This window comes from Ambystoma mexicanum, chromosome 3p (genome assembly GCF_040938575.1).
Source record: "Ambystoma mexicanum isolate Mex_15411 chromosome 3p, UKY_AmexF1_1, whole genome shotgun sequence".
Taxonomy (NCBI): domain Eukaryota; kingdom Metazoa; phylum Chordata; class Amphibia; order Caudata; family Ambystomatidae; genus Ambystoma; species Ambystoma mexicanum.
The window spans coordinates 351,331,836-351,350,009 of NC_090925.1; the positions used below are offsets into that span (position 1 = coordinate 351,331,836).

The 18,174-nt window shown below is 47.1% G+C and overlaps 1 protein-coding gene across 4 annotated transcripts in view; it reads left to right on the forward strand.

Annotated features, from left to right (window-relative positions):
- Positions 1 to 18,174, forward strand: part of COX4I2 (cytochrome c oxidase subunit 4I2) — a 215,565-nt gene that overhangs the window by 141,925 nt on the left and 55,466 nt on the right. For all 4 annotated transcript variants that reach the window (XM_069650979.1, XM_069650977.1, XM_069650976.1 and 1 more), the window contains exon 3: positions 12,534 to 12,695. In XM_069650979.1, the coding sequence (XP_069507080.1) occupies positions 12,534 to 12,695 (162 nt within the window). The remainder of the gene's footprint in view (positions 1 to 12,533; positions 12,696 to 18,174) is intronic.

The window sequence follows — 18,174 nt, forward strand, 5'->3', positions numbered from 1 at the left end:
GGTGGTGAGGCATTAATCGCCTCTACTGCAGTTTACGCATTTCTCAATGGGCGGTTTCACTTCACACCCTGTGGCAGGCCATTGGTTGTGTGCATGGAGGGGGTCATGGCCTGTCAAGCATGGAGATGCGGTTTTTTGAGGGTCCTGGCCTGTCGAGTGCATGGCAAGCAGTGATCGGCAGGGGTCTGGCGTTGTGCTTGACAGGCATAATGCTTTTGTGTGACAGTTTGATTTTCTGATCACACACTTTCAGAGTGCCTGGCGAGGCCAGGAATATTTAGTGTCTTGTAAGGGTTTCAGACTGTTGGGACATGGAGGACTCAGTAATCCTTGGAGGGGGGTTGAGTTTATTTCTTAATCCACCTTGTTCCTCCACCTATAGGGGGAGGGATGACTGTCCTGTCGATTTACTATTTTCCTCTTGCATACGTCCCTTTTTGAAAGCAAATATTTTGGGGGCAAGATCTTGCGCAAGTTTAATGAAACCACTGTGGGGGGGGTCTGGTGCAGGGTCAGCTGTGAGCTGTGCTGCTTCGCTAAGAAGCATGTCACAGTATGGTTTCTTGTATCGCTTGGAATTTGCACCATTGGTGACATGGGAAACCATTTGCCCATGGTGCCATCCACATCCTTTTGACTTTTCAATGTCCTCCACTGTAATGCATCAAGCCGCCTGCCATGGATGAACCTTGGCAAAATGGCTGCAATTTGTCTTTGCCTGGCAATAAGATGCTAGTTGTGGGTTATGTGGTGTACCAGCTCTTGGAACCGCCTTGCTACTCTTAGCAGTTTATCTGCTACCCCTGCTCATAGATGCTCAAATGCAGGTCCAAATGTGACTTTTCGGCTACCTGCACCTCAGTGTAGAGCCGAAACCTAGGGCTTAAAGGAATGGTGCGCTCAGAAATATTAATTGATAAAATGATTGGCAATAGTCTAAAACCTAGTTTAGACATATTTTGAATGGAAGTTCCTATGTAAACACTTTGAAAAACGAGGCTCAAAGTGTTTACATGGGAGCATCCATTTTGTGATTTCAGGCAGCCACCTCAGCTCTGCTCTTGCGGCACTAAACGAGCAAAAGCCCCCTACTGGGAGCTTTTGCTTACTGCAGCCAAAGCAGAGCTGAGGAGGCTGCCTTCACTTTCATTTTACGTTTTCTGTGCTCCCCAACCCCAGGAAGCACAGAAAATGTAAAATGAAGGCAAAAAGCCGAAGCGCGCCAATTAAAAATAGAACGTTGTATTTGTGATTGCCATGGTTGGAAAACCACGGAAATCATGAATACAACAACGTTGTTGTTCTGACAGAGGCAGCTTTCGCGTGGAGTCTCCTAGGCTCCCCCAACCCTGAGGTAGTCCAGGAGACTCCGAGCGAAAGCTGCCGCATTCAGAATAACAATGTTTTTGGATTTGTAAATACTGCAGCATTTACAAATACAAAAACATATTTCTCACTGTGACAGCTTTCGCTTGGCGTCTCCTGGACTCCCTCAGGATTGGGGGAGCCCAGGAGACTCCACGTGAAAGCTGCCGCAGTGAGAAGCACTGCAGCATTTCAAAACACAACCGCATTCTGTTTCTGCCTGCAGCGGCTATCACTTTGGGGCTTGCGGGCTCCCCGCCGGAGAGCCCCAAAGGGAAAGCTGCTGCAGGCAGAAACACTGTGGCATGGAAACATAACTGCATTGTTTCTGCCTGCCTTGGCTTTCACTTTGGGTCTCCGGGGACACGGACCCAAAGTGATAGCCACGCCAGGCAGAAACACAACGCGGTTGTGTTTCAAAAACGCTATGGTTTTGCTTTCTAAGTTTCTCAGGCTCCTCCGGCTCAGAGGAGAGCGAGAAACTTAGAAAAACCGCAGCATTTTTAAACACAACAACGTTGTATCTGTTTGCGGTAGCTTCAGCTTGGAGCCCATAGGGCCCATAGGGCTCCAAGCTGAAGCTACCACAAATCTAAAAGCTGTGGTTTTATTTCTTAGTTTTCCAAGCTCCTCCAGCCTGGAAAATGTAGAAAAAAAAATGCAGCTAGTGCTTATTTAAAAAAGTATGCTCAGTCTCCAGTGGGCCCACAAGCATGCATAATCCCCTGGAAGCTCAATCGTCAGGGGAGACCCATGTCTCACCGGACCACATAGGTTTGACACATTATATACAGCTAAAACACTCCCATATATTTTATTACAATCCACCCCCACATGTGATTGGACAAAACCTATACAATCTTTCTCCAATCCTTTCATTCTCGTTGGTCATCGATATCTTAACTACCATCTTCTGATCATATTAATACCCCACCCCTCTTTGAGATTCGTCAATGGCAGTTCATGACTTCAGCACATGGTTACACATTTCATTACAGGTCACACCTGGCCTGAAACCTCCTTAACCCTAAACATAATTGCACATGGTTTGCATGGATACTTCAAATAACACGAGAAAAGCAGAAAAACAGGTTCCTTTTGAACTGGTGATAACTATCTCATCCACCCCAACTTTACTGGTGTCCCGGAACACTCTAATCTTACTACCATTTCAGCACGCATGACGCATCCAAACTCCTGAGTCTCGAGCATCACTTCACCCCATGTGTATTGCTAGTCAAAACAAATGGCCTGGTCCCTCTGCAAATTCCCATGTGCCTCCTGCAGAACTACCAGGTCCTAAAACCCTCTGGCTTGTTTTGTCTGCTTACTATCGAAGTGCCCTTCCTTCACGCAAAACGAGTTATTCCCAGATGCTCAAAATTCATCCCATGAACTCCTGGTTGCAGAGCTCTAATACATGTATAAAGAAAGCCCTGTACATGCAGATTCATAAATTTCCCATGTATGCATCTCAGTGTAAGAACTGCTTGCTTCCACAATGACTCCTTCATGACTGCCCCCACCCCTTCCTCACATGCGCATTATCAAATTCTTTGTTGCCCAGCTACTAGGCGCTCCGTCTGCACAGCATGTCTCAATTGTGTCAATTTCATTTGCACGTTTTGGCATTTTATCTTTCTACGCGTATGCAAATCTAATATGTATTTAAAGTAACGTATCCCTTTCACATTGAACTATACTGGATACATATGAAATTGCAACATCATGCACTGTTCACCGCACCTAGTCATGAATGACACGTGTAACATGAACCCCTCTTTATCCTTGGGACCTTTCATGACCACAACACCACACAGGACACCAGAATTGTTGCCTACATCCATCGCCCTATTGACAGATCACTCTAGCTCAAATGCCCCAGACTTGCATGTTCTCAATCTTTCCATGCCCCCAATCCTGCAGGTGCTCCTAGCCCCACATGGGTCTACATCCCTGTGGGTCCCCAAATACTAGACGCCCTCCTAGTCTTGCATGCCTCCTTAAACATGGCTGCCTCAAATTCTCCCCATGGGCCTCTCCCCAGAACCTCCTGCAGGGTCTATATGCCGGTGTTCTTGCCTTTCCAACCGAAGTAAGGAGGGTACAATGAGCACCTGGGTTTTTCATACCCTTCACTCAAACGTTTGGCCTTTAAACTTAGGGTGATGCTTGGAGTCCCAATGGTCAAGTGAGCAATTGAAAATGGGATCTGTCTGCTGAGGTCCATGGTAGGAGTGTTTGCAGGCCGAGTGTTTATAAAGCGCTTAAACCAATGGGCGTCAAAGCACATTCAACATTGAAACGGAAACAAAGAAAGCGCAATAAAAACAGAACAAATTTGGGCCATGCATCAAAAGAATCAAGCCAAAATGTGACAAATATTTTGAAATTTCTGAAAAGAGGTTTTCAATTTTTTTTTAAACCAGACCAAATTGTGCTGGACAGGGTGGTGGCGTACACCAATCTGCCGGCTTCGCTATAGTGCTTAAAAGTTAAAAATGGTTGTGTGCTCGATCGAAGAGTGCAGGGCGGTTTATGAAAATGCAGCTGGGCTTTTAAGTGCAGCACTATATACACCTGAATGGGTGGTGATCATGGTTGTATACGTTCTCCTTTGGGCAACCGGCAACCAGGGCAAGTGTTTCAATCTTTCAGTTATGTGGGACCTTCTGGTGATATTGGCCACAATCCGAGCAGCAGCATTTTGTACCACTTGAAACCTTGCGATCTCATTTGCCGGTGCTCCAGCGACCAGTGCATTGCCATAATCCAGTTTAGCCCCCATGATGGCCCTAGCTGTTGCAGCAGCATTGGAATCTGAGATGAAGGCAATGCAAACAAAGATAATGGTGACTGGAGGGAACAGGGGCTGCGACTTGGACATCCATATTCATCTGTGTTAAGGTGAATACCCAGTCACTTGGCTTTCCTCAGCCATGTTTAGACAGTGATACAAATGTCCAGGTTTCTTAATGGTATTGGGGGCAGCCAATAGAAGTAGCTTCATTTTTTTCCGTCGTTTAGACGGAGCCAGTTGACTCTCATCCATGAGCTGATGTTGTTGATGTGATTATGGTCGCTGACAATGTCACCAGGTAACATAACGGCTGGGTATTGTCAGCATAGTTTTGGAACTGAACCTCATTACAGACCAGCAGATCGTGAAGGGGTTTTATATGCAAATTGAAAATTAGAGGCAATATGCATGCTCCCTGGGCACCTGAATAATTGGGTACGGATGGACGAATGCTGGCCCAGCATCAGAGGCAGAGCTTCCTCGTAAAAAAGAACTGATTCAACCGGCGGAAGGATGGTCCATATTGAGATTCTGTGTGAGGCGTGACGAGAGGATGTATTGGTCTAGCACATCAAATGCTGCTGACTAAATGCCAGGGATCACTACTGCAGTGCGTCATGAGGGAGAAGACTAGGCACCTGTAGACTACCACGCTCATCGGCACACAATGCCCTATTGCAAGATTTTGACATTGCTGGTACTCCGTTGTTGCTGGGTCCCAGATGGATTGCATGGGTGAAGAGACTGGACACGTTCTTCAAGGCCACAGGCTAGGACGACGAGACCATGACGTCCATCATGCATTACTCGGCTGGCCCGGGTGTTCACAAAATTGAGACTCTGCAGCCCACAGACAATTCATTTACATCTGCCAAAGCAGCTCTGCTGGAATACTTCGCACCCATGGTCAGCGTGGACCATGAGATCCCTCATGAGAACTGCTGTACAGCAGTGGGGCGGGGGGGTGGGGGGGTGGGGGTGGAGAGTCTCTCGAGGCTTTTCACAGCAGACTATTGCACAGGTCGATGGTGTGTGCTTGGCCTGACGTGGTGCATGAGGTGCACCAACAACTTATACAGGGCTGCTTTGCGGTGAAACTAAGGCGCCGGAGACTGCAAGTCCGGAATCACGAGTGTGCGCATCCTAGAACTGTGGTGGGCAATGAAGGCCGTCCAGGTGGAGGACGCCTGCGCAGTAGGGTGGAGGCAGTTTAAGAGGAGAGATGCCAGCAGTGGAGCAGGAAAGTGGCGGAATACGACCTGCCCCATACCAAGGATTGCCCAGCGAAGGTCCACGTGTGGATGCTGTGGCATAGTTAACTATGTGGCGTGTGACTGCAGGACCCTGGTGCTGTCAACGCACTCGAGGGGGCAGGTGTCCATGAGGCCAGTGACGGAGATAGCAACGCAAGGTAGCCTAATGCGAGGAACATGAATAGGATTAGGAGGATGTATTCTTCATCTCGAGCATGTCTGTGCTGCAACGGTCAAGACGAACCCAGTCCAAGTGCGTGGTCCACATTTGCAACTCCCCCGTCCCTGTACTGATTGATACTGGGGGCTCCGTGAGCGTCATGGCGGAGGACCACTACCAGCAATTGTACAATGCCCCACCCCCAAGCAAGACAAACGTGCACATATTCGCGTTCGGAGGGAAATGCCCACTGCCCCGGAAGACATATTTGTGGCCTGTGTCCATCATAAGGACACGTCCATCAGAGCCTGTTCCTTTGTCACCAAGGTGAGCGAAGTGACCCTGTTGAGGTGCCGCCGCTGAGGCATTGCGCATAGTGAATTTTGCATTTGGAGGGTGTCCAGTCCCGATACAGATGAAGCTGAGTCTTCATCTGTATCGGGAAGCTGGTGGGTGAACCTGTGCGGTTGCACATTGACATCACAACACAGTACAGCCTGTCGCACTGAAACATCGGAGGGTGCCATTCCATCTGAGGGAATGAGTAGAACAGGAACCTGGACAATCTGGTCAGATTGGACATTGTGAAGGTAGATGGACCAACCACATGGGTTCCTCCCATTGTAATTGCAAGAAAACCCAAACAACCTGATGCCATACGCATCGCTTTGGTCGAGAACAAGTGTTTCAAGATACTCTAGGAACAAAGGGTGAGTGGCGGAGAGTCCTCGAAAGGCTTGATAAATTCACCATAGCGGCGCGAAAGGCACTAGGACACATGTGGAGAATGAGGGAGAGCTCACATTCATGGAAGATGGCCTGGTGTTAAGAGGCTCGAAGATGGTGGTTCCTGCCAGCCTTGTGGGCAGGTCATTAGAACTAGCGCACAAATCACCAAGGTGTGGCCAAGACCAAGGCACATCTCAGGATTAAGATGTGGTTTCCGGGCCTAGAGGCGCAGGTGGAAGAGTTTGTCCACAGCTGTGTGGTGCCAGGCAGGGCTTCCACCCCGAGAGCCCTGCATCAAGTCGATGGAGAGTAGCTGTGTCCCCTGGGGCATGGTACACATGGACTTTCAGTCAACCTGCTGGGTTCACTTCATGGGCCTCGTCGATCAGTGGTCGAGATACCCGGAGGTTGAGTTCTTCAGCTCCACAGAGGATGTAATACCGGAGTTGGAGAAGGATTTTGCCATGCATGGACTTCCAGTGGAAATGTGTTCTGACAATGGGCCCCAACTTCAAGGTAGAAGGTTCATGGAAAACCTGCGGGACTGCGGAATCGCACACCGAGAAGATCACGCTGCCGTGGCTGAGGGCAAACTGGGAGGCCGAAAGACTGATTCAGACACTGAACAAAGCCTTCAGGATAGCCCATGGACAAGGGGCGTGTGAGAAACGTGCCCTGTATCAGAATATTGTGCAATCCCCCTGCACCCCACCACTGTTCCATTGGGGCGGGATCCCCAGCTTAGGCACTATTCCAACAGTGCCCACAAGGACTTCTGCCAGACCACACACCATGAACACCCAGAATCATTGACCCGATATCCGAGGGAAGAAGAGCCAACGAGAGGGAGAATGATCAGAGGAGACTGAGGAGTGAACGCCTGGAGATGTGACCGGGTGCTGGTGAGAACCAGAAATGTGAGGGGGAAGTGGTCTTTGCCCCACGAGCCAACCCCACTCGGAGTGATGGATACTAAGGGATTGATGGCGACTGCTTCATATGGCAACACAATGGTGACCAGGAACTCCTGTTTCTTCTGAAAGATGGGACAGTTGCTGGAATTAAGCCCTGAATGATGCTGAAGGCCTGAGCCTCTATCGAGGTGGCTGAGCCTGGACAGCGACAGAAGGAACCAGCCGGAAAGGGTTGGCATCCAGTAGCAGGGAAGATGGCCCGACTGACCAGGAGGAGGTTTTGACTCTACAGAGGACCATACTGGTGGGAGAGGAGCTATCCTGGACGAGCACCGCAGCCAGCCCAGCTACCTGCGTGACTTTGAAGTAGATTTCCCTTGATACCCGATGGCACCCGTTAGTGCAGCTATCCAGATGGTATGGAACTTGGTTACTTATGTTACATGGTTGTGTTGTGCAATAATTGCATGGGTTCCATTTGTTTGAAAATATAAAAAGGGAGGAGTCTATGCCCCTTTAAGGAACTGTGACAGTCACGTGGTGCTCGCCTAATAAGGGTGGGCCCCAGTGCATGCGCCACTTGGAGCAGGGGAACTGTTGAGACACACGCCTGTGTCCTTATTTACTGCTCTGGGCCGGACCTGGACCAGGCCCAGTATAGCCTGTGGTTTAGGAGGGACTGGGTTGGTCAGTCCCCACCACTCTGCCTTGCTCTCCAGGCACCCTGAAGAGGTATGCAACACCTCCATCCTGCTTCCTGCCTGTAGGTTGGGTAAATGAGCAGCTGTGGGAGGAGCTGGAGCCTGAAGCTGAACCACTTGTCAGCATTGTATTCATAAAGGTGTGTGTGGTGTTTGAATGTACAAGTAAATGAATGCTGCTAATTGCATGAGTGCATCATTGGGGAGAAGTATGAGTGAATGTGCATGCAAGGAGCTGAATAGGTGCTTGGCAGCTTGTGATGAATGAATGTGTGCATGTGAGGCTTGGGGAGCATTGGTGCACAGACATGTGTTCTTATTATGGTGTAGTATTTTTCTATTGGCATTAAGGGCAAAGCCAACATAATTGTTCTTGCACATATGGGGGACGGGGCATTTGTGTAGCCAGAGAAAACTGCTTTTTATTTTTACTATTGCATGGCATTCTATACTGGCAAAGCCAAGGTGAGCTCTTACATAAGAGGGACTTTTGTGTGACCAGCGAAGACCTGTTCTTACTAAGCCATGGCATTTTATACTGACATTTGGACAGGGTTGTTGCTAGGTCTGGAAAAGATCCGGGGCTACCCTAATGTCTGGACTGACTCGGGGCTAGCTAGCCTTTTGGTTGTAGCCCCTGAGCTTCTATCTGGGGATGCAACCAAAAGGCCTGGGGCTATAGCCCCCTCGGAACTCCCCACACCCTTCCCCCAGCGACGCCTCTGCATTTGGGTCAAATCATGCATCATGAGTGTTCTTAGATGGGGAGCGGGGCATTTGAGCAACAAGTAAACGTTGTTCTTATTGTGGCTTGGCTTTTTTGGATATAAAGGTCAAAGCCAACATGGATGTTCTTATATGGCCATACTGGACTACATTGGTGCAACCAGTCTGGGCAGTTTTTACAATGGCATCTTTTTTTTTACTGGTGTTGAGGGCAAAGCTAATAAGAGTATGTCCTTATGTTGGGCTAGTAGGAATACATTAGCAGAGCCAACGTGGACATGGTTTCTTATATCACTGCCATCATGGGAAACGCAAGTTCTTATGGGGGGGGGGGGTAATGGCGTTGTTGCAGCCATCATGGACATTTATGGGCACAGTCAGTATGGCCCTTTTCTTTTTTTTTACACTGGCCTTTAGGGGGCAAAGTGATTCTGAGTGTTGAGAAACACACTTGTGCACTGTTGATGACTTGGCATCTAATGGATTTTTTCATGTTACCCTACAAAACCATTTAAAACAAATTCTCCCGGGATGGGTTTGAGAAGCCCAACGGAAACTACCTTGCTTCGTTCATGATCCCTAGCTTAGTCGCTCACGCGTTTTAATGGAATGTTTAGGCCCCTCCAATGAAAAATAAAAATTTTACAAAATTCACCAGCCACCACTGCCAGCAGTCAACAATTCAGTAGGGTCAGATTATCTAAATGTTATCCGAGTTCAGCAAATTAATTAATTTGCAGTTTCCATAATAGGGAATGGAGCAGGGTGTTTTGCCATAATCTATTGCCTACAATATCCATTTCAGCAGTGGTTGAAGTGAGCGGGAGCGGTCGGGAGAGGTGCTCCTCTACTTCTTTTAAATTACCTTTTTACAGCTCCTATACTTTTATTTTAAAACGAAACCATTCCAGAACGATTTCTTTTTAAAATAAGTGTAGGAAGAAGTTTAAACTTGCACTTTCAGTGCGCTGCACTGAACGTTCCCTTAAACAGCAGGTGCAAGTGTCTGGGTGTGTGTATTGTGTGTGGGAGGGGACGTGGTGATGGGGTTTGTGGGGAGTGGGTGCAGGCCAGCAGGGAACATAGTTCCACTACTTATTTTCCTACACTTCCACCACTGCATTTCAGAGGGCAAAAATAACTAACTTTTACTAGGTGCACCACGTAACATAAAGTAAAATGCAGCAAAAACATTTCTATATAGCAAATGTACAAAACTGGTGGTTTGTACTTGCCCTTGTGCAAAAGTTCACCAGATCGGGTGTGTTGCAATGCATATTTGCTTCGTGTTCTGCACTGGTGCCAGTGCTGGATAATATGCCGCCTGCTCGGGCTAAACGCAATTGAATGTGTCGGGTAATTTTGGTAGGGGCTGTGCTAGGTTTTATTTAAATCAAAACGGGACTGTTCGGCAGGCTACACATCCTGCCTGCCACCAGTGTCTTCCCTTAATGCGCTGTCACATACTTTTGGTGACGAAATTAAGATGTACCCAGAAGCGCAGCATCTTGACTCGGCTGCATTTTTTATCTCCGTGGTATTTTGCCTTGACCTTAGTTTTTTGTGGTACGCGCAGAAAGCTGCAGATTAACAATTCAGTCCCGATCCTTGCTGAGCCTCTGCTCCAGCCCCTGGTGTGGTCCGGTTCTTACACCGTCACCACCCGACGTCCCTTGTTCAATGAAGGCACCCTACCCGTCCCTAGGGCGCCCCTGCTCTCGGCTACAAATGGACTCGGGTTGCATAGCTCAGTCGCGTGACTAGATCTTGCAGTTTGATCATTTTCCAGCAGATGGCGCGAATGCCGCATTTGACAAATTTCTGTTGCGTGCAAATACTATCAAGACTGGTGATATCTGCTATGGAATAAAAAAGGGGGTGGGGGAGGGTTGGCTCCCAACCAAGTATGGTAATTAAAATGTTGAAGAGCTAGTGCTCACCATGAACGCCACTGCTTGTGTTAATCAGGTGAAGTTGATGCTTTGGGACAGGTGTGCAGGCTCGGTGCAGACTGAATTGCCAAGACTTCTTGTAAACTGAAAACCTGCCGTTCCTATTGGATAGGCCTCTGGGTGCAATGAACCCGTCCTGTTGGTTTACGGATGCAAGTTGAAGGATACACCCGGATCTACCGGTGCGTAATTCACAAAAAGCAGATATAGAACCCGTGGGTGTCCGGCAATCTTTACTCAACGGGAACGCAACATAAAAGTTTGAATATTGTGGGGTTAAACGGAATTCGACCCTAGGCTCTGCCCCCCATCTTGAGCTTTTTGTTTTTAAAAACCCCATCCCGGTTTTGTGGAAATAGGGGGAGGAGGGGCACGGGGTGTCGATGACCACTTTAAGCTTTACAAACTACCACTTTAAGCTTTACAACTATTTATAAATAAAACATACATTTTTATAGTTTTGACTGCAACCCGTGACCCAACCTTTCAGATAACAGCCCTATGCATTAAAGGGATGGTGCTCTCAAGAATTGTATTGGCTAAAAGATGGCCCATAATCAAAAATATAGTAAACAAAGTTCCTATGTAAAGTTTTGAGCAAATGAGGCGCACACTCAGAAATTTCAAGCACCAGGAGGCATCCATTTTGTGAAATGGATGAGCCCCGTGTGCTTAATTTCTGGCCTTCCGGCACTTATGAAGCAAAAGCCAGCAAGCTGTAATAAACAAAAGCTACCAGCAGGTGGCTTTTGCTTAATTATTGCTGGAGAGCAGAGATTAACACAACCTGCTGCTGGTAAGTGCTTTTAATTTCTTTTTGAAAGCACTGCAAAATAAAGGCTGCGGTTTTCTTTCTAACTTGGAAAGAAAACCACAGCATTTATAACATATTTGTTTGCTGTGGCTTCAGCTTTGAGTCTCCTGTGCTCCCCCGTGTTGGAGGAGCACAGGAGACTCAAAGCTGAATCCACAGCAAACATAAATACAACGTATTTAAATATGCTGAGGTTTTCTTTCTACGTTTCCTGGAGCCCGAGAAACTTGGAAAGAAAACCGCAGCATTTAGAAATAGCACAAAGTTGTATTTATGACTGCAGCGCTTTCAGCTTTGAGTCTCCTGGGCTCCCCCAACACGGGGGAGCCTAGGAGACTCAAAAGCTGAAGCCGCCGCATTAATTTCTGACTGCAGCGGCTTTTGCTTGGAGTCTCCTGGACTCCCCGACCCGGGCTCAGAAGATGTTGTATTTGTGATTGCCGTGGTTTTCCAACTACGGCAATCACAAATGCAACGTATTTATAATTTTCGCTCTTTTGCTTTTTGCCTTTTTCTTTTTTTTTTTGCTGCTGCATTAGTGCCGCCAGGGCAGAGCATAACATGAGCTGAGGAGGCTGCCTGAATCGGCAAAATGGATGCTCCCATGTGAACGCTTTGAGCCTTGTTTGCTCAAACATTTACGTAGGAACTTTCATTAAATATTTAATGCATGTTTTTCATTATTGCCCATCTGTTGGGACAATATTTTTGAGCGCACTATTCCTTTCTCTTGGTGCCACAGGAGACCATCTGAGAAAGTTATCAAGGCATCCAAGAGCAAAGGCTTATTTATTTTTACATGCTTACAGGTAAAACAGCAGTTTATATCCAGGAACATTGCTGGCATTGGAAAGTATTTACTTTGATTCCACCAGCGACATGGGCGGGTGGTCGGGGGCCTGGGGGGGTATTTGTCTTACTTCTGTTTTGTAGCTGTCCCAGTTTTTTATTTAATTTCTGGTCCCCCTACCAGCAGGAGACTGCTCATCTCTGGGACAGGTAGTTGGTAGTTGGATTGTGGTCGTTTTTTTTTTTTTGTTTTGTAAGGTGGGGCTGGGGCTGAGTCACGTCTGCTTTTAGCCTATGTCAGCATTACATGATTGGTGTTCCCTATGTTAGTGTCTCAGCAGGTGCAGAGTCCCGGTGAGGCCTACTATGACCGTAGGATCTTTCCGTTGCCGGATGTCCCATTCCAGACGGAGCTGAGCGCGGAGCAAAAGGCCCTGAAGGAGAAGGAGAAAGGCTCCTGGAAACAGCTCAGCAATGAAGAGAAGGCTGCAAGTGAGTACTGCTGCGCGGCAATGCTGCTATCCTGGCATGCCATAACACTGCTATCCTGGGGCTGCTATACTGGTTCTCTGTGGCAATGCTGCAATTCTGGCCTGGGGATGCTGTCCTGGCACTGCACACACAACTTTCGTACTCGTGGAAGATGCCAAGTTTCCTGCATGCATACCATTGCGCAGCGGCATGTCCTGGTGCTGTACAACAATGCTGCATGCCTAGTCATGGTAGAGAACGACTCTCCAGTAGAGACCTGGGGTATGCATTGAAGACATAGCTCCACACGGCAATGCTGCTCTCTTGGTGCTGCGCAGCATTGCCACTTACAGAGACTGACTGTCCAGCAGGGCCCAGGGTATGTATGGCAGGCCTAGCCTTGCACATACACGCTACCGACCTCTTCCCGGGAGAAGCAAGCTCTATTGTAGGGCCCTGTAGTATGCAAGGTTAGTGTAGTTGGGGCTCCTGGGCAGTGGCATCGCCAGAAATCAAATTTGGGAGGGGCACAGAGGGGGCCACAGACAAAAGTAGGGGGGCTGCCTCTAAATGGGCAATGTGCAATGTCAGAAGCACTCCTAAAGAGAATCTTTTGTGCACACCAATGTTCACACCCCACTCCCATCAGAATGTAGGCACTAAACCATTAAGTCACTAATGACCCATCATTAGCGGTTTCCTGTGCTACTTTCTGATTGGAGGGGCTGGTCTTGGCTGCAGGGGGAACTTAACAGCTCTTCATTGTTGTGTGGCAGCATTGATTGCGGCCCTGTGTGTGTGCTGTTCTGACGGACACAGCACTGCAGACAGTGCAGAGAAAGCCCTGCTGAGGTAGGGGGAGCCACGGAGGGGGGGGGGGCAGGATTTCAGAGGGGCCTGTGCCCCCATCTTCAGTCCCCCTTGGTGACGCCACTGGTCCTGGGTTTGTTCTTCGCTGAACTTGATCCACACCTGCTGTAACATCCTGAAAGATTTCATTCATCTACAGAGATTTTGAGTAAGTGTTCAGAGAAGATTTCATACTTTACCACACATACAAATGCTCATCTCATTAGTCACTCAGCGTGAAATACAGCGCATAATGAAAAATGTAAAGCACCATGGGCTGGAAAGACTGCCATCAGAACTGTAAAATGAGTTTAAATAAAAGTACATAATCCAGCCAAAATTAAAACCCATACAGAAGCTAAAAAGGAGTAGTAACTCTATAGAATATCAATCTCTAGAGATTTAGAACCAACAGCTGCCCAAAAAGGGTTGCTTTCCTGCCAACTCATTGTTGTATGCAACTGTCCATTTCTGTAGTACCGGGGGCACAGCCGAGAGCTTGCCTCTGCCCGAGAGCATCACTTTACCGTAAAGATTGTTTTTCATTCCCAGTAACAAAGTTAATACATTGTTTTTCACCTCTGATGCCCTGAAGGTCCCCTGATGTGCTGCTAGCAGCCTGTACCAATAACTGAATTCTGCAGGTTGGGCTTGTAACGGTTTGAGAAGCCACCCTCAACACGCGAGTTCCTTTCCTCACCACTGACGTGGTTATGCAACACTGTTTAACTGATTCTTTTTTTAGCCCTAGCTCAGACACATCATGCCCCTTGCACCCCACTCCCCTGACCGAACAATGAGCCAAGAACCAGAGGTGTACGAGAAATATATTGGTATTTATTCAAATTAAAAGTAATAAAAAATGAAGACACGTCAAACACCACTTTATCTGTGGCACAACTCAATCAACTTCTCTCAGCATAACCAAATCCCAAAAGTGAGTTAAAAAGAACACAATCACAATTTTTCAATTTCGGCAAATTTCACTTCACCAAATAATTACACTGATCAATAACGAAGACACTTATGTAATGTGTGATTTTGATTTTCTTACAGGCTTAAAAGGCTAGCAGTAGGATTTCAAGATTGGTAATTATGATTTTGACCACAATTGTGGTTTAAAATAAACACAGGGTGATTTATTGGTTTGTTTTTCAGATTCCCTGGGTTGGTTCTATGTTGGGGAAGTCGGACAGAAAAATGGAAATGCTTTTGGGGATTTGGGATCTCAGTCCTCCCTTTATGAAAGGCCTCTGTTGTGGAAGCTGGATAAAAAGGTTGGACTGATTTAAGAACAGACTCCCCTCTTCCTTAAATAAGTGGGTGTCAGCGGGACAACAAGGATTACCCAATTAAATGATAGGCTATAATTCTCAGCACACACTGGCAAGTGAGCTTTAATTTCAAATTTTAACAAAATTGACCCCATAGTGTTCTGCCAAATGGGGAATGAATGTCCTATTTTTGGTTAAATAGGCTAAGAATCTACACAGTTTTGCTCCCCTGCCCACTAAAAAAGGAACAAATTCAAGGCAAACAGACCCCCCCCTCCTACCTTTTGGTTTCCCAGGGCTCAGTTCTACTTATATAGAAGCCTCTGTTTAAGGTTCAGGAAAGCCCACTGCATCTCGGGACACTCTGGGAAGATGGGGCAGTGGTCTGGGCACTCCACTCAAAGATGGCCTCCCGATGCACTCATCTGGTGTCTCCCTAAAGCTGTCGCATAGTTTCAGCAGCCTTCCTGATGGTGTGTCTCCTGTCTTTGTCATTCTCACTGTGTCCTTGTGCAGTCCTCCTTTTATAGCATCGATGCCACCAATTTTACAATATTGGGGTACCCTGCAATAATTCATGTCACTAAGATTGGACAGTTAACCTTCTCTCCCTCCCAAACCCAGCCTCCAAGTCTAAAATGGTTTAGGGGTCTGGAGCGACATATGTGTAGTCGCCCTTTGTTCTCCTTTCAACTTTTTGTAAAAAACTAGTTATGCATCACTTCATAATTTTACTAGCAACTGCCATAATAAACGTTCTGATTCAGCTAATCATGGAGAATTAGATCAGTCTGGCTCCAAGTCTGTACCATGTAGCATGGCCATGTGGCACCTTTCTGCCGTTTGCATGAAAAGCACAACAGTTATGAATTTGTAAGTTATTAACCCTTTAAGTGCCATGGGTATTTCTCCCCAGTGCCAGGGCCTTTTTTGGTGATTTCAGTATGTGGCCATTCAATGGTTTGTAACTTTTTTGTTACATGAGATCTCGGCCAAATTTGGCTCCTTTTTTTTCCCACATGTAGGCAGTCGTAACGCCACCCAGGAATCCTAGGTTGCTGTAGAGGGGTGAGAGAAAATGACCAAAAAGGGGGAAAATGTTGGGTTTTTTAAAAAAATGCCAATAAACTGATGTACAAAGTAGCCTGTGGTTTTTTTTCCTTGTAAGAGCTAGAAACAAATGGTTTGCTGTGCTGAATTCCCCAATTTCCTGGCTTTCAAGAACAGGTTAAGTGGAAACGGAAAACATTTTTGATATGGTTATCAACCATTTTGTGAGGGAAGTGATTTTGCCCATGTTTGCCAATTGGACATGCATGCATGGATGGAATGGAAGAAAAGGGTAAGCCGATTTGGAGGACAGAAAGGCATACATTTCTGAAAAGTAGACAAAATTCCAAGTTTAGGAAGGGGCGCTTTGCGTAGGTCAAGCAACAACTAGGTTGGGGAAACTGCCATAAATTGAGAGAAAAGTGGGAAAATGACCGAAAAAAAGGTATGTGTTGGACATGGTTGGCTTGGTACGGCAATAGCTTCTATGAATTTTGAGAAAAGCAATGCTCCACTACATTCCCCCGACTCTTGCAGTTAGTAGAGCACACATTTTTTTGTAGTGTTTTACAAACAAGCATTACCACAAGCCAAACAATGAGCCATGGTACACAGGAGTTTTACGCTCACGGTCTGAACAGACGCACTTAGCATGTGTAAATCGGGAAAACCAATGTGGTGAGGAACGGCAAGCATACATTTTTTTGAAAGAGCACAGGCAGACCTTTTCAAGGGTAGGTGACTTGTGCAGGTTACAAAAGTGTATGGTGCCTAAAGCAGCGACTAAATGTAGGTCACATTTGGGAAATAAAAGGGTTGTGTGACAAAGGGCACCAGCAAATGGGTCAAAACGTTATGAAAACCACACAAACATAACACATGGCCTACCTTCCCGCAGGTGTCCCGATGAAAACGGTACCTCACATGTGTGGGTGCACCTACCTGGGTGCCAAGGGGAAAGCCTAAAACACAAGTAACCCCAAGTCTGTTTTAAGACCGGAATTTCAGACTCTGCCGACTGGCGCAACATACAGATCTAGGCCTCGGGTGTCCAAGCCACCTACGAAATAAGGGAACCCCATGCATTTCTGAAAAGAGGACACCCGTGGGAATCCGCAGAGGTATGATTTGCGCAAATCGGCCCAGAATTTATTACCCAGAAGCCCCGGCAAAGTCCGAAATGTGCTGAAAAAAACCCACATTTTTCACTTTGTCGGGGGTTCTGGGTAATACATTCTGGCCTGCTTCATGCAAGTCAGACCTCTGCGCATTCCCACGGGCGTCCTCTTTTGGGAAATGCATGGGGTTCCCTGTTTTCCTTGCTGGCTTCGACACCCTAGGCCCAAATCTGTAGGCTGCCCACATGAACAAATTGTGCTGTGGCGAAAGGCTTGGGGTTACCAGCTGGTTACCCTTTTCCTTTTGCGCCCCCGGTAGGTGCACCCACACATGAGGTCTGTATCCTGGTGCATTAAATAGCCAGGCTCTTTAAAAGTTTGATTTGACACGGTCTTCCAGTGTCCGATTTCTTTCATGATTGAGTTTGTGTTGCTGTGGGGATGGCGGTCTCTCCACACTTGTTCTCCACAATTTCGTGATTCAAGGCGCATGTTACTGTTTGATCCAAGTTCCTTGGTGGCTGGTAAGGGGTCATTTTTGACTGTAGGAATTCCACTCCCTGTCCATGCAGTGCTCCGAGAGCGATGCAGAGTGGTTTGAGGGGGATATTGTCTGAACTGGTACCAGTGTAGACTTCTCAAGGGCAGGGGGGTGTGCTCCTTCTGCTTATTCTTGGGCAGTCTTGCTGGTGTGTTTTGGATTAGTTGTAGTTTGTCAGTGAGTTGGGCATTCCTAAGTATAGGATGTTTCCATAGTGACCAGGGTCTCACTGGTGCATGAAATTGTCTCGGACCAATGGAAAAGTGGCAGACTGAGTAGTAACCAAGGGAGAGGTTTTTGATCAAATGTGGTGCAAATTGTGCATTTTAAAGAATATTTAATTAGTAACACTGGTCAACTAGCCGCATGGTTCAACTGGCCCACATGTGCCAAAAGTGGCCCACTTTGACCCAAAGCAAAAGGCTCACCGCAGCATTTTGTGTTTTTGATTCGGGCATTGCCCTATATGCCAGTACGAGCCTGTTAGTATCAGTGCGATGATGGCAAGTCAGGTGTGGCAAACTTTAGAGTGGAAAGATACGTCTGAGCATAGGTGGTAGAAACCTGTTGGTTCTGTTGTGTGACCTGTGGTTCTGTTGTGTGACCTGTGGTTCTATTTTGAGTCGCCTGTCCATGAGTGTCCCCAGAGTTATTACTGTTCATGTTTC